This window comes from Dasypus novemcinctus, chromosome 18, assembly GCF_030445035.2.
Source record: "Dasypus novemcinctus isolate mDasNov1 chromosome 18, mDasNov1.1.hap2, whole genome shotgun sequence".
NCBI classification, from domain to species: Eukaryota; Metazoa; Chordata; class Mammalia; order Cingulata; family Dasypodidae; genus Dasypus; species Dasypus novemcinctus.
Window position 1 is genome coordinate 50,609,864 of NC_080690.1, and position 18,002 is coordinate 50,627,865.

An 18,002-nucleotide genomic window follows, 5' to 3' on the forward strand; every position below is an offset into this window, starting at 1 on the left:
CCTTCAGTAACAGTTGGCAGATTTTTCTTAAGATAAATTTTACTTAACCTTTCTCTCTTTAAAATGGAGTACTTGTAAGTAGTTTCCCTAGAACTAAGCATTGTGATGCTTGTAATTAATTCACATATTTTTAATAAAGGCTGAAATATCCTGGTGGACATACAGCTAAAATGAAATGCTAGTAACTGTATAGCTAGCGGATACTCTGAAAGAGGTCACAATAACTTATTTTTAAACTATAAATCTAACTTCTTAATTTGAAGGTTAAAAATGGCATTTCTAATATTCCCCCAGTCCTTGGGATTCCTTGTTTTTACTGTCACATGGTGATGTCTTCTTTTTCTTCTGGGTTCCCATTGACTTCTGCTTCTCCCTGTGGCCTTCTTTCTATAGGACTTCACTAATCTAAATTAAGACCCACCATGGTTCAGTTTGTCACACCTTAATTAAAAATAACATCTTTAAGAGGTCCTGTTTACAATAGGTTCACACCCACAGGGGAGTGGATTAAGATTAAGAACATGTCTAATGTGGGATACATAATTCAACCTGCCACCGTGGTTGAAAGGGAAGACTCATCAGTGGTGACTTGCTTTCTTCTATTTGCACATGGATGGATGGATGTGCCATTTGCTGTGGTAACTGGGGTCAAGGCAAGAAATAATGAGTTCAGGTTTGGTGTATTTAAGTGAGGCACTTTAGAAACAGTCTAAGTAGAGATATGGAATAAAGGAAGCTGGATATGTGGATCTGAAGGCAGGAATTCCATCTGTGTTAGAAATGGACATTTTCATGTTACCAGCATGTATATGTGTGGGTGAGATTGTTTCAGGAGTGTAGAGTGAGAAAAACGGGAGATCCTTGGCCAGTTTCTGTCTGTGCCACGGATACCATCTGTGAGAAACTACAAAACAGACACATCCTCTGACAGGTCTCCCCACCCACCATCCTGCTTCTGAAACTTATGTTTAAGCGCAGTCTTACTTCATTTTTCCTTATTCATGCAGTATCTCATAACATAGACTTTTTCTGCCTCACAAAAGAGGAACTCTCTGGTACAGTAACAATTGTAACAATTTTTCAAGCTTGTTGAGGCCTCTGTGGTGGTATTAGGTTTATTTTTCAGCTTGGATTATATAGACCTGTGCCTTCCAGTAGAACTGTCTGCACTAAAGGAAATGTTATTTATCTGCGCTCTTCAATAAAATAGTCACTAGTCACGTGATTATTGAGTGCTTGAAATGTGGCTAGTGCAACTAAGGAAGTGATTTTAAATTTTATTCAATTTTTATTTGTGTGTCAATTTTTAAATATTTTTTATTAAAATACTTTTATTCACTTTTGAATACTTTGAATTAGTTGTAGTTACTCATGGAATAAAAATCTTGCTTATAAAATGGACAAGTAATATATTATGTTTATTCATTCAAAATGATTTTTTAAAGGTTCATTGTGATATGTTACTATTTGAAAAGTGGTAACCCTGAAACAGTAACATGAGAGTTGAAAGAAAAGATTTTTGTTTTGTTTTAACAAATTTTTTTTTTTTTTAAAGATACATAGATTACAAAGAGATGTTGGTTTTAAATGGCCATGGACAAATGTATGTAGTATGCTTTATCAGCATATTTTTAATTGAAAATTCTACTTGCTTAATCAGTCTGTTATATTTCCCTTGCCCAAAAATTGAAAGTATTAGCCAGTTTTTTTTTTAGGAGTTAACCAGAGATTGAACTCCAGACTTTGTACATGGCAAGCAGGTGCTCAACCACTGAGCTAAATCTGTTCCCCAGTGAGAGTTGGTTTTTTAATTGTTTGGTGGGGTTTTTGTTTTGTTTTGTTTTTTTAATTATCTTTTATTTTTTTAAAGATACATAGCTTACACAAAATGATTGTTTTTTTTTTTTAGGAGGTACCAGGGATTGAACCGGGGACCTCGTACATGGAAAGCAGGCACTCAACCACTTGAACTACATCCACTCCCCAACCATTTTTTAAAATAGCCTTTCTTGACTATCAGCTACATGCTTGGCATTGTTTTAGGTGCATTTTATAAATATTTTATTTACTGTGTCTTATCTGTAAAGCCCATTTTAATTCTAAATTTTCCTTAAGTGTAACCTGCTTTTTTTTGCTGGCCTTATATAAATAAAGTGAATGGAAAGGGCAAAGCCCTTGCAGCAAGTAAGAATGAGTGTGTGTTGTTGGTACTAAATATTAGACTTTATTATAGACTTAACCCCCGGCATGAGGGAATGTTGTAAGCAGGGGAGAAAGTGAGGCTAAAGCTGGGATAAAAGTTCTGGGTTAGGGAGCTGGTATAGCTCAAGTGGTTGAGTGCCAGCATACCACATAAGAGGTCATGGGTTCAAACTCTGGCCCTGGTACCTAAAAATAAATAAATAAAGTTCTTGGTTGACACTAGGGCAGAAGGATGCAACTTTTAGGACTTGCCTTTTAGGTATAGGGCCAATAAATCCGTTTTTATTGAGTTGTCGTTAATAGAATAGTCATCTTAACTTTTTATTTTTTTGAGCATGCATTTTTTTGCACAATCTATATTGTGACACCAATGAAGCCGTTTGATACGCTTACCAAAATCTCTTTTCATTTTTCCCTTATTTATTTATATGCATATACATTTTATTTATGACCCCAGTATAGTTTTTATAATCTGCTTTATCTCCTATTATATACTCTTTAAATATATAGCTGCATATTTTCACAAACTTTTACAATTAAAATGTGAATAATTATGGTTATGTAATATAATTTTTTGAAGTTTTTATGCTCTTAGTTATTTCATTGTTTCCCTACTCCCCCATTATTGAGTAGACTATTTCTAGTTTTGTATTTAAACTCCTAAAATTTCTCACTTAACCTCTCATTTTAAAGTGGCAGTGTAAAGATGTCAGCTCCTTTTTTTTGGAATTACCTCAGAGCAGTTAGGAAAATGAAAAATAGTCACATTCCATCTTTGATTAAACTAAGAGCTGTTATCTGGAACCACACTATAAGAGGAAGGGCTGCCAAATTCATGAAATTCAAAGGAGTTTAGAAAAATTCTGAAGGAGTACTATTTAAGCTACATGTTTCAGATAAAGCTAGTAAAGCATAGTTCCCCAACGTTACTGGCATATGCTGAGGGGCAAAACCAGCAGTCCGAAACCATGCAAATGGTCCTGAGCAAAACCCAGGGAATGGATTTGAAGGCTAATGGGATAAGCTTCTAGAAACAATTGTTATGAAGTAAGTTTGGAGACCAAAAGGAGTAATTACAGATGCATATTTGTAGAAAGTAGAATTGAAGAGGATACGGATAAAGAGAGAATTGGTATTTTGAACAGCCCTGAAGCTTGTTAGTCTGTATTGGTGAAAATGAGAAGACTAAAGAACTCACTCATGTAAACCACCCTGTATCATGAGGAAGATTATTGCTGGCTTGAGATGTGACCCTGGCTTCTCCCCCATGTGAACTTCCTGCAAGTAACTAGTTTAGTAAGAACTTCCCATATTCTGAAGTGGCTAATAACTGGAAAGGCACTAACATAGGATCTATGCAATGATATGTCAAGAAAAAAGGAGGGGAAAACAAGAACAAGTGGCAGATGAACAGTCATCAGAAACATTTTGCAGCAGAACACATAAAATTGTGACTGAATGTGTCACCATTATTAAACAAACATAAAGCTTTTGCCACTGAGAAAGATTAATATAAAGCAGAGATAAGAGAGGTTATATACCTTCTTTTAAGATATATGGGAAAAAAATAAAAGGAAATGAAACGGCTGGCAGAATCTAGGCAAGAAATAGAATTAAAAGATAGAGTCATAATATAAATTAAGTATTAAAACCATATTGTAAGCAATACACGAGAACAATCTAAAGTACGGAAAGAAACATTGGACAGAACTAATAAAAGTATGTGAATTTAATAAAATATTAGAAAATGATGGCTAAGGAAGACAACGACAAGCATACACAAAATTTGTATCATAAAAAAGGGAAACAAAACAATGAAGCAGAAAGAAAAAGAACTCAAGAAAGTTTGCCAAAATAAAGGCTTGACTTTATCAGTTGAATGGTACATTGTGTCCCAGGAAAAATTGGCCTAGAAAAATCAGTCATAGGATGTAGCTCCATAATGTTGCTGGATGTAAAAATAAATAAAGCAGCTTTAGTGCATCCAGGCAAAAAGATCAAGAAAATTATAAGGGGAGACAAAGTCAACCCAGCCTCTGATGCTTCCATCATAACATTTAATGCTAAAAGACATGAATGATATTTACAAAGTTCTCAAAGAAAAGAGAGTGATTTGGATATTTTTAGGAAGATACATAGATGAACACATTATTTAAATGACATAGTCAAAGTATCCTTATAAGTGAAAAAAAAACGAAGAGAAAATGATTTGTATATTTTAACCTAGTCATTCTAACATGTATAAAGGGACCATAAAAACGTTTTTGATGGGGAGAGGGAGGGCGATTCTTTTAACAATCACCTGAAAAAATGGGTAGAGAAAAAAAACTTTATCCAATCCAATCAAAAGATAAGTGAAAAAACAGTGGCAAAAAGACTGGTAATGGGCTTGACTTTATTTATTTAACTGTATGAGTAAGACTTAATAAACAGTTACAGAACAAAATGTGAATGATATAAATCCTATTGTAATAATAACGTAAGTAAGAAGGAGAAGGGAAAAGATGGTGGAGATATCATTTAGAAACTCCAGAGTCTGGTAGGACACTGTATAACATCCTGGCAGAAGCAGGAGGAAGAGACTGGTAAATTACCATAAAGACTGGAAGTTACTGGTGCCCACCCCTCACTCTTGCATCAGGCTGCTGTGAGGTATGGAGCCTGGCTGGTTTATTGGTCAGATAGAAATGAAAAGGCACGCAATATGGTACAACACACAAAAAATCAAATAAATAGAAAAGTAGGCATTAACGGTAGAATTGTAGGGCAAAATAGGTATAAAATTTACAAAGACTAAATAGCAAAATGGCAGAAGGTAGCAATGGTTTCTTAGACTTTACACCCAAAACACAAGCAACAAAAGAAAAAGATAAATGGGACCGTCTGACAGTTTGAAGCTTTCATGTTCTGGGAGCTAATCCATTCCTGTGAGTGTAGGCCCCTTGGATTAGATTGAATTCAGTTGGGAGTGTTTGATTGGAGTACATCAGTGAGGCGTTGCTCACTGCTTCTCTGCCTTATTGCTGGCAGAGCTTGCTTCACTGCCTTCTTGCTGGAGCCTTTATAAATGGGAGAAACATACACACACAGAAAAAAAGAGCTGCCATTTTTACCCTGCCATGTGAGAAAGGACTCCAGGATCATAACGCAGCTGAGCTCTGGAGAAAGGGAGCCTACAGATAAACAAATGGCCAAAAAACACATGAAAAGATGCTTAACATCTTTTGCCATTAGGGAAATGAAAATCAAAACCAACAATGAGATACCATTTCACATCCACTGTAATGACTACTATTTAAAAAATAGAAAATAAGTGTTGGAGAGGATGTGGAGAAATAGGAACACTCATTCCTTGCTGGGGGCAAGTAAAATGGTACAGCCGCTGTGAAAGACAATTTCAGAAAGTTAAGTATAGAATTACTGTATGACCTGGCAATCCCATTACTAGGTATATACCCAAAAGAATTGAAAGCAGGGACTCGAACAGATATTTGCAAACCAGTACTCATAGTAGCATTATTCACAGTTGCCAAAAGATGGAAGCAACACAAGTGACCATTAGCCAATGGATGGATAAACAAAATGTGTCATGTATATACAATGGCATAGTATTCAACCATAAAAAAGAGTGGAGTTCTGGTACATGTGACAATGTCGGTGAACCTTGAGGATGTCACATTGAGTGAAATAAACCAGACAAAAAGGACAAATGTTGTATGATCTCATTGACATGAAATAATTAGAATAAGCAAATTCATAGAGTCAGAACGTAGAATAAAAGTTACCAGGGGACAGGGTAGGGATAGAAAATAGGGAGTTAAGACTTAAAATATACAGTTCCTATTTGGAACAATGGAAATGGTTTGGTAATGGATAGTGATGATGGTAGTAAAACATTGAACATAATTAACAGCACTGAAATATGTATTTGAATGTAGCTAAAAGATGAAATGTTAGGTTGTATATATGGTAAGAGAATAAATTTTTAAAGAAAATTTCATGAAACTGCGCAGCACAAACAGCGACTCCTACGTTAAACCATGGACTTCAGTTAATAGTATGATTATAAAACTGCTTTTAGCAGTTTTAACAGTTGTACCACACCAAGGCAAGATGTTAAATAATAGGGTGGTATAAGGGAATCATGTATTTTAGGTGTGATTCTGTAAACCCACAGTTTTTCAATTTAAAAAAATTTTTCATTTTAAAAGAAAGCAACTGAGGTATGTAAAAGAAAACCCTAAAAAATAATACCAATTAAATTATTTAGGGGAGAAGTATAAACTTCACAGAAATGTCATTATTCATAATAGGAAGTCAGTAGATACTATTTGTGGTGGTTTGAAGCTGTATGTATTCCAGAAAAACATGTTCTTAAATTTAATCCATTCCGGTGGATTGTATATAGGACCTTTGGATGAGGCTCCTTCAGTTGAGGTATGACCCACCTCATTCACTAATCCTATTACTGGAATCCTTTATAAGAGGATGAAATTCAGATAAGAAAGCCATGGAAGCAAGAAGCTGAAATCAGTGAAACCTGCAAAGAAAAGAAGAGACCAGCAGACGCTGCCATGTGCCTTGCCATATGATAGAGGAATCAATGATTGCTAGTAGCTGGTCTTCGGGAAGAAAGTATTGCCTTGATTTGGACATTTTCACAGCCTCAAAAGCTAATGAATTCTTATTATGTAAGCCAAATATCACTTCATGGTATTTGCTTGGGGCAGCATAGAAAACTAAAACAGATTTTGGTACCAAGGATGGGGTGCTGCGGTTGCAAATATGGAAAATACCGAAACAACTCTTGATTTGGGTGATGGGTAGAGACTGAAAGAATTGTGTGGTAATTGAAAGAAAAGGCCTAGATTGCTTTAAAGCAGGGGTTCTTAACAAGGGGTCCATGAGCTTGAATTGAGATTCAAAAAACAGTATTCTTCTGAGGACATGTTGGTGCCGATATGATACATTTATTAAATAATATACAGTATAGTGTGGACTTATTAAGGAATTCGTGGTTTTCACCTGACTGCAAAGAGGTCCATGGAACAAAAAAGGTTAAGAACCCCTGTTTTAAAGAGGCTGTTGTAGATACATGGATGCTAAAGGTACTGCTTAGAAGAAAATGATGAATGTGTTATTGGAAACTGGAGGAAACCAGTTTTAAAGTGGCAGAGAACTAGGCAAAATTGAGTTCTGATGTAAGATGAAAGGCAGAATTTGAAAGTGATGAGTTTAGATATTTAGCTGAGGAGATTTCCAAGCTAAATGTCAAAGTGCAGCTATTTTACCTTGCAGCTTATACTAAAATCCAAGAGGAAAGGGGCAAGCCGAGAACTGAACTCCTGGACACAAAGAAAGTAGAAACTGATAGTTTTGAAAATTCTGAGCTTCCGGAAAGCAAGACCCCAGAAAATAATGCCCCATGTTAGGACTTAACTGAACATGGAACTAGTCATCATTTCACTCTAAGTCAGGAGTAGAAATGTGGTTATCTAGGAAGGATTTGTGGAAAGTTATTTTGTCTTGTGGTTTGGACCCTTTGTATTACATGGAAAACCAACAAAGTTTTTTGCATGATCTGTAAGAGTGGAGCCACTGCCAGCCTGGACTGAAAAGGGACAGAAAAGGGACAGATTGAAGGAAAAAATCAATCAACGGCAGGACCATGGAAGTTAAGGTCTGGAGTGAAGACATGTTTTTGGGCCAAGAAAGCACACCGACACATGTACGTGGAATGGTTGAATCTGCCCTGGCGCTTGGCGAGGACAGGCCTTTCACCCCATTGTTCAGGAAGCATGTTGCACACCCCCCATTTTCTCATGCCCAGTGGATTATGGAGAGTCTGGCCATCATCCCAAGTCTTGGAGTGGGTGGAGACTTCACACCTGTTTGGGGAGAGCTGGCCACTCTACAAGCACTTGGAAGAGTTGGAGCTGCCACTTCATCAGGCTCAGAACAAACCATCTTTCCATAGATGATTCTCAGACCTTGAAATCTACGCTGAGTTTCAGAATTGTTTGGGACCTTTGGCCCCTGTTTTCCTTCCAAATTCTCTCTATGGGAATGGAAATGTTTATCTTATGCCTGTTCCTTCTTTATGTATGGAAGCACATAACTCGTTTTCTAAGTTTTGTAAGTCTACAGCCAGAGGAGAATTGTGCCCCAGGATAGACCACACCTATAATTGATTTTGATGAGACTTTGTACATAGCATTGTTTTTGAGCTTTTGGAATATTGTGATGTAATGAATGTATTTTGCACGTAGAAAGAACATGTCTTTGGGGGGCCTAAGGGTGAGGAGAGTGTTGGTTTGAAGCTGTATGTACCCCCAGAAAATCATGTTCTTAAATTTAATCTATTCCTGTAGGTGTGGTACCATTGTAAGTAGGACATTTTGATGAGGCTACTTCAGTTAAGGTGTGACCCACCTCAATCAGATTGGGTCTTAATCCTATTCTGGATTAAGAATAGGATTAAGAAATTGAAATTCAGACAGAAAGCTGTGGAAGCAAGAAGCTGAAGTCAGTGAAACCTGGAAGTAAAGGATGAGACCAGCAGATGATGCCATATACCTTGCCATATGACAGAGGACCCAAGAATTGCCAGCAACCAGTCTTTAGGAAGAAAGCATCACCCTAATGATGACTTAATTTGAACAGTTTCATGGACTCAAAACTGTAAGCTAATAAATTCCCATTGTTTAAGCCAAACCATTTCACAATATTTGCTTGGAGAAGGCTAGGGAACTAAAACACAATCCATAGAAATAAAGAAGTTATCCTATGAAGTTATGAAGGCAAGCTTTAGAACATAAGCCTCTAAAATTAGAAGAAATGCACAGACTTAAAGAACAGGCAGATACAAATCATACAGAGGAAGATTTGTTTTAAAAAGTATGACAAAATGTATTAGCATAAATATGTCCAATTATTTACTTTAAATATAAATAAATGAGTATCAAAAACTATTAAAGTAAAAATTCTGGATCACAAACCAAAACCAAACCACATGCTATATGCATTAGATGCTCCCAGAATAAAGTAATTTAGAATTGAGACCAAAGATATATAGAAGAATTTACTAAACATGCAAAAAGGGAAAAGAAAATGTTTAAACAGAGTTTGATAAATCAGACAAGGGCACTGTTTCAGTGATAAAGGTACTGGTCACAGTTATGACTATCCGTGCATCAAATATCAATAATCATAAAGGAAAAACCACAGAAAATTAAAGGAAAATTACAGAAATACATTAGTATTGAGTTTTAATGCTTTCTCAGTTAATGAAAAGGCAAGTGGACAGAAGTAAGGCTATAGAATACCCAGATAAACTATATATTTTATATTTATATAAAATATATTCAGATAAAATAATAAATATAATAAATCTATCTGTAAATAACTGAGGACAGAATATACCTTCTCAAATGTCCATAGAACATTCACAAAAATACTGTTAAAAATTTATGCTATAATGAAAATCTCAAATCAAAAAATATAGAAAATGTACATGCAAAATATCATTGTGGACAGTCTGGGTTTGTTTCTGACTTTGGGGATAGTGGTTGTAGACTCCTCTTGCTAATTTATTTTAAGTAAACAACTTACTCCCTGGAAATTAAAAAGCATTTCTTCCTCTCTTTTAATAAATATATTTTATTGATACATATTAATAAAGCATACAGTCCATCTTAAGTATAAAATCAATGGTATTTGGTATAATCACATAGTTGTGCAATCATCACTTCAATCATTATTAGAGTATTTTCATTATTTCAGTGATAATAAAACAAAAAAACAAAATATCATGTCTTAATCTCTGTGCTTCCCCTGCTGTACATAGCTGCTCTGTATGTATTTAAAAAGTTTTGTTGAGATATATTCACATACTTTATAAAAGGTATTTCTTAAGTAACTCAAGTTATGGAGAAATTAAAACTGAATTTGTAGAGTACCTAGTGAATAATGAAAATACTATATTTGAGGGTTATGGAGTACAGCTAAAACTATACTCAGGAGAAAATATGTGTCTTTAAATAATATGAAATGAATGAGTAAGTATAAATGAATTAATTATTCAACTCATGAGGTTGGAAAGTAAAGTCTAGCAACAGAAAAAGTAATAAAGGTAAAAGCAAAATTTAACCAACTAGAAGGTAGCAAAAATATCTATGAATCAATGGTTATTTGGGGAATAAAAACTAAACTAGGTAAATCTTTAATTTACACAAAAATGAAGACAGCTGGGGTAGCAAGTACAAATACCCAAAATAAGAAATGGTAGCAGAGAAATAACTACAGAGACCACAAAATACAGTAACATAAATAGAGACACCATGAAATAGGAAAGGGTCACTAGAGAGTCTTTTGTTTAATTCAGTGCAATTTATTTGGGCTAAATGGATGGTTTTCTAGGAAAATATGTATTACCATAACTGCCCCCCAAAACAAAACAATTTCTATAGATATGATTTGGAATACTTGACAAAGAGATCCCCATCTTACCCTACCCATCCCCAAAAATGTACCAGAAGATTTGGTGGAAGAATTTAACCAAACCTTTAAATAACAAAATTTTATGATACTATTGAACCATTTTAGAACCTTCCCACCCCTTCATTGTTTGTACTTGCCGTATCTGTTCATCTTCATTGTTTCTTTAGGCAGGACCAGGAACCTGGCACCTCTGATAGGGGAGGGAGGTGTCTAATTGATTGAGCCACCTCAGTTCCCTGCCTTGTTGTGTGTCTCATCATGTTATTCTTCTTGTGTCTCTTAGTTGCATCAGCTTGCCATGTCTGCCTGCCTCACCAGCTCACTTTCTTCTTTAGGAGGCACCGAGAATTGAACCAGGGACCTTCCCCCCCCCCTCCATGTGGTAGGCAGGAGCTCAATCGCTTGAGCCACATCTACTTCCCCTTACAAATTATTTTAATAAAGTAAGCATAACAGTGACACCCAAACTGACTATCAGAATACACTATAATTACAATCCGTCCTCATTATTCACAGATTACAGTGTTTTCATAGTCATTTACAGATGTGTAGAGCTATGAAAAATTTGAGTCACTGGGTAAGCACAATCCCAGTCAAGGACAGACAGGGCAAAGTTCTGCCTCTTGTTTCAATGCTCTCACTGTGAAAAGTGTTTAAATGTTCTAAAATGTTCTGAAGGCAAGGATTCTCTTTCTAAATGAGGTTAAACAGGGGCAGCCTCTAAAAGACTGGTGAAACAACTTCTTAGAGAATTTCTGGAGGAAAGTTTTATCTTAAATTTAATTCCAAATTTAAGGAAGAAACAAAAGATACAAAGTGTCTTTAAACAAAAACACATAAAACAACGGTACCTATCAATCAGCTGTTGAGATACTGTGACCAGAAGCCCAGAAGGAACCTAACCTTGTATTTTCCCTAAGGGCAGTGATTCAGTATTAATTGATACAGTGTTCTTGGTAACTAAATACAATATAAGTACTGCAAATAACAAGAACTGACTGTATAAAATCCAGATAATATTAAAATATGAAACCAACTAATCTCACCTAAGTACATTGAAGCAAAAATCCTAAATAATACTAGTAAAGAGAATCTAGTAGCCCGTGAAAATTAAAATGCACTGTGGACAAGTTGTTTTTATGCCAGGAATGTAAGAATGGTTTATTGTAAAGAAGTGTGGTAGTATACTTGTTCAACATATTGCTACTTCAAAGGGTGCAAAACAAGTGGGGCAGGGGGTTGATAAAATTCATTATGATTCCTTATTAAATTCCTTTTTAAAATTCAAAATATAAGCCCACCAAATCAATAGAATAAAGGACAAAAGTCGTGATCATCTCAACAGACACAGAAAAACATTTGACACAATTTATTGTCACTTCATTATAAAAATGCTCAAGTAGGATAGAAGGGAACTTATATCTGAAAAGGGCATCTATGAAAATATCACAGTTAGCATCATACTTATTATGAAAGACTGAAAGCTTCTGTCTCAAGATCAAGAACAAGACAAATATGCCTACTGTTGCCACAGCTCTTCATTGTACCAGAGGGTCTAGCCAGAGGAATTAGGCAAGAAAACAAAATAAAAGCTGTCAAACTAGAAAGGAAGTAAAACTCTTCATAGATGGAATGGTCATGTAAGTAGAGACTTCTCAGGAATTGACTAAAAAGCTAGTCAAACTAATAAACAGATTCAGCAAGGTTGCAGGATACGAGATCAATATACAAAATCAGTAGCAATAAGCAAAACAAAAATTAAATTAAGAAAACAGTTCCTTAGCAACAAAAAGAACAAAATAATTAGGAACAAAGTTAACAAAGAAGGATAAAATTTATACCATATTCATGAATTGGGAGATTTACTATTGTTAAGATGTCATAGTCTCCAAACTGTTCTGTAGATTCAGAACCCATCCCCATCAGAATTCCAGCTGCAATTTTTGCAGAAATTTGCAAGCTAACTCTAAAATCCATATGGAAACTCCAGTGGCCCATAATAACCAAAACAACCTTGGAAGAAAAAAAAAGATTGAGGAGTCACACATCTGATTTCAAACTTACTACAAAGCTACAGTACTCAAGATAGTGTGGTACTGACACAAGGGTAGACATTTGGATCAATAGAATAGAATAGAGTACCCAGAAATAGCCCCTTTTATGTATAGTCATTTGATTTTGAAAAGGAAAAATCATTTGGAAAAAATAGTTTTTTCAATTAATGGCCCTAGGACAACTGGATAGTCAGTTGCAAAACACTCCTCACACCATCCATAAAAATGAACTCAAAATGGATCATAAACCTAAATGTAAGAACCAAAATTATAAACACCTTAAAAGAAAACTGTAAGTCTTCATGACTTTGGAATTGGCATATGGTGTCAAGTACAAGCAATAAAAGAAAAAAATAGATTGGTCTTCATAAAAGTTAAAAATTTTTGTACTTTGAGGACACCACTAAGAAAGTGAAAAAATAACCCACTTTTTTTTTTTTTTTTTTTTTTGACAAATTGTGTATCTAATAAGGGAATTGGATCTAGGCTATATAAAAAACTATTACAGTTCAATGAAAAGATAAGTACAATTTTTTTAATGGGCAAAGAATCTGAATAGACAGTCCTCCAAAGAAGATATACAGATGGCCAAAAATACATGAAAAGATGTTCAGTATCATTAGTCATAGAGAAATACAAATCAAAACCATGAGATACCACTTAACTTCGACTAGGCTGGCTGTAAAAAGACAGGTAATAACAAGTGTTGACAAGGATGTGGAGAAATTAACTCACATATTCATAAACTAATGGGTAGGTGAATAAAATGTGCTATATTTATTCAAAGGACTTGGCAATACAAAAAAATGAGTTACTGACACATGCTTCAACATGGATGAGCCTTGTAAATATGATAGTGAAAGAAACCAGTCACAAAGGACCACCACATATTGTGTAACTCCACCACATATTGTGTAACTCCATTTATTTGAAATATCCAGATAGGCCAATCTAAAGAGACAATGTAGTTTAGTGGTTTTCTAGGGCTAGGAGTGCTGGAGGGTTTGGGGGGTGGATGGCTAAGGAGAGCAGGGTTTCTTCTGAGGGTAATGAAAATGTTCCTAAATTGATTGTGGTGGTGGCTGCACAACTCTCTGAATATACCAAAATTATTGACTTATACACTTGAATGGATGAATTGTATGGCATGTGAATTATAGTTCAATAAAGCTGTTTGAAAAAATGATCTTTTTTATATAGCATGCGTTTACCTCAAACTTTTTGCCAACATCCTACCCAATAGGAAAACACTAACACAGTGTTAGCCAGTAAATCTTTCTTTGATGATAGAGAAAAGTTCCATATCTGTGTTGTGCTGTCCAGTAAGATAGCCACTTGCCAAATGTACTCAGGAACTGAGGAACTGAATTTTTAAAAAATAATTTATTGAGGTGAGATTTACTTTGTGAAAATTTAACCATTTTAAAGTGAACAATTCTGTAGCATTTGGTACATTCACTGTGTTGTACAGACCACTCCCTCTGTCTACTTCCAAAACATTTCCATCACTCCAAAGTGGTACCCCAACTCATGATTGCTTCAATGTGTGCCCAGTGGAGGTACTTACACTTCAGCAGAAGTTCAACCTACTCACATACATGCTGCTTGGCAGCTGTCACATGTCAAGGCTTTAATCAAATCTAGGGCAAGAATCATTCCATTCTAACAGATGGACATGAATTTAACCAGACAATAAACCATATATGTGCTGTAAATATGTTTGCTGAGGGCATGATTTCTCATATAAAGCTTTAAGAACAGCTGTCTTATAATGAGCCTAATTATTTGGGGGACAGTTTTCAGAGACAAAAGTTATTTACATGAGATTTTTAAAAACTAATTTGATATATTTCCTTTCCAAATTTGATGTTAATTGCTTAAAAGGGCATGTTGTCTTTTACACGTTGCTAGCAACTTGCCTTATTGCCTGGGGGAGATGTAAATCATTAATTGTGAACAGTCATTTTTTTCTTCTGTGCTGTTTCCCTTTAGTACTTCTGTTAAATTGATATATAAACTTAAATGGTTTTAGCTATACAGTTCTTTAAAATACAATTCTTTTGCCATTCCGTTTCTTTCTGTATCTTCAGAGAAGATGTTTTCATTCTCCGAATAAATATTGCTTCCTCTATGGAACCTGTGTAAATTAAAATATGGCATATTTGTTAGTTTTGCACTCTTTAGAGGGTAACTTCTATTGGTATACATTTCCATTGACATGATCTACCAGGCAAAGTGTAAATTGCTGTAAAACTGGAAAAGTGCTTGAATGAGTAAAGCAGATGTTTTCTTAGCATGAAGCAGATGTAAAACTTGCAAATGTCTGTCTAATAAAGTATAGCATTTGGTTCTGTACAGCTGGTGTCAAGATTACCAATTAATCATGTTTGAATGCATTTTTACTAATTAGGTCCCCCTCTGTTCTTTATATATTCTGCATGTATAAAAGAGGGATGACCTACAAAAGCTTTCCACTTTTAGTACTTTGAGAGATTTCATTTCTTTTTCTCCATCTTTATAAAGTCTGCCATTTTTTATTCTTTTATCATATTGGAAATGAAACTCATACATATGGATGACTAACTTGGCTCTCCTGTTTAATTTGGGGGTGTAGATTTGAAGTTAGGGTGTTCATGTAGAGAAAAGGAGGAATGTAATTAAACTTAACGTGTTTTGTTTTGTTTTTGCATGGACAAGAGTAATATTTGCTCATTTAACTTCAATTTATAGTTTCTGGGGTTACTTGACTGAAGAGTGGTGTGAATATTCTAGAAACAAGTGATGTCAGTTTGGTTTTATATTATCAAAAGCAGTAGAGCAGTTTTTCTCAAAGATTAAAGATGAGTGGATTAATGTGACAGCTAAAAGAGTTGCTTTTACTGCTATGAGAGATAATCAACCAATCAGTAGCAACTGTAAATGCTTAAAAGCCATACCATTTTCTATCATCTTTTTTATAAAGTGTGCTAATGAAGTTAATTTTCAGGGCCTTTTTTTCATGCTTGGTTTCCCAGGATAAATATGTGAAAGGAAGTTTAACATATAAGCTCTGCTACCCTTCCCATTTTTCTTAAAAGAATCAGTTAATGGCAGTAAAATATAATAGTTTATTTTAGGGATCAATAATTGGATATTTACATTCTTAGATAATAGAGAATATTTCTTCAGTACTTTATTCATGAACGAATTTATAATACTCTTTTTTTTTTTTTTTAAGATATTTAAAGGGTGGAGAAATGCATCAAAAAATTTTCAGATCTGAAGCTAAATAGCATTTGAGTGGTTTGGTTTTTTGTCTGTTTGTTTGAGGTACCAGGGCCAGGGCTTGAACCCAGGACCTCAAATGTAGGAAGCTGGCACTCAAAACTGAGCCACATTGGCTCCCCTAAATTGTTTTTTTCATTTGTTTGCTCATTGTTTGTTTTTTTAAGAAGGCACAGGGAACCAAACCGAGACCTCTCATGTGAGAAGCAGGCAATTAACCACTTGAGCCACATCCATTCCCCTGAGTGGTTATTTTAATGAAATGTTTATTACTATTTAAAAAGTAGTTGAAGGCAGTAGAAAACAATGATGAACTAAAAGAAGTCCATTGGTGAGAAAGTAAGGTGTACTGTGTTCATCTTCCTCCAGTATAAAGTTGGGTTTAGGGTTTATGGAACTGCTGTATATACCATTGATGAAATTACATTTTAGACCAATGTGTTACAGATTCTAGGACCTGGTGTTTTTTTTAACACTGAGTGAAAGAATCTGTAATGACATAGATTATAACTTTATGTCCATTTATATTGTTAAATGTATATGAAATATAGAATCTGAATAGCAATAAGAGTATTCTAGAAAATCTCTATCCTTACTACTAATTTTAAATTTATTAAAAGTATCTTACAACCAAATTAGTTAATAGTTGTTACTTTAAATTTTCTTTTTTTTCTGAGATTGACTATAAGTGGTTTAATTAATGTATTAATTTGCCTATATGAACATCTTTCCACTAAAGTTGTCAAAGTAAAATTCATATATAAAAGTTCTTCCCATTTTACTAAGAATGCCTTATATTCTTAGAATAAAAAGAAAAGTATTGATCTCATATAATATCATTAGCTTTTGGGCAGGTGTCTAAGGCAATTAAAGTTCTTTTTTATTTGGGAGGTTTTTTTAGACTCCTTGTTTTTTTTCTCACTAATATTATCTAGGAATGGTGGTGTTTTGGGTTGTTTTGTTTTTAATTTTAAAGTTTAGTTTTAATTTGTGTGAAAATAGGAGAAAACTTTAACTCTGAAAAATCAATTTATACAGAACTGATTGTCTCCAAATGAAAAAATTTTAATATTCACAAAAGTAGAAAGAATAGTATTAGAAAAATACCCATGTACCTCTCAACCCAACTTCCAGTAGTTAATAACCACTACTCTTGTATGCCAAGATTTGAGATTATATTTTCTGATTTTTTAATGTTAATCTGTAATTTCAGTATCTTATTTCCACAGTGATAAAAGATAGGTAAACAAAACCAATCTATGTATACCAAGTAACTCTAACTCTGTTTCAGGAAGTGGAGAGAGAAATCTCTTTCAGAACAGAATGTGGACTGTATTACTCCTACTACAAGCAAATGCTGCAGGCTCCAACCCTCAAGCAAGGTAATGACAACTAATATTTTCATTTGGGGCCTAGTATATTTTTTTCAGTATTTCAGTCAAAACATACTTTTTGTATTAAAGCATTTTAAATGCATTGCAGAATGTGCAAAGTTTTTCCTTGTTAACATCCAGTCATTTCATGAAAATGTTCTGCTCTGAAAGAAGTTCTGTAATATTTTATATTACTCTCTTTACCTCCCAGCTACTCCTTCCCTGAAGTAATCTGTTTGAAATTTCTTGGTTTTGTTGCTAATTTTTCTTGTGATCCTTTTGGAAGAGGCCTTGGCAGATAACAGTAGTGTTGTCTAACGGCAGGGGCAATTTGGGTATTACAAATGAAAATTAAAGTTCTCTCTCCTCACACCAAATCCCCCTTCATTCCTTTATTTGCAGTTGTCATTAATTGTAGGTTTCCAGTTTTCATAAGTGGTTTAGAGCCCAAACTCTTTACCCTCCCTACATGTAATTGAAAGCTCCAAAAAGAATCTCTCCTACTTACTATAGCCTTGATATGCTTAACATGGGCATACACGACAGAGATTCACCCATTCTAGGCTTTGGTTAGATTCAGATTTGATTTTTCTGGCAAGAATTCTTCATA

General features: G+C 34.6%; 1 protein-coding gene across 11 annotated transcripts in view; it reads left to right on the forward strand.

The window, feature by feature from the left end:
- DPY19L3 (dpy-19 like C-mannosyltransferase 3) overlaps positions 1-18,002 on the forward strand; it is an 89,142-nt gene that overhangs the window by 11,387 nt on the left and 59,753 nt on the right. For all 11 annotated transcript variants that reach the window (XM_058280105.2, XM_058280102.2, XM_058280100.2 and 8 more), the window contains one exon: positions 17,311-17,401. In XM_058280105.2, the coding sequence (XP_058136088.1) occupies positions 17,311-17,401 (91 nt within the window). The remainder of the gene's footprint in view (positions 1-17,310; positions 17,402-18,002) is intronic.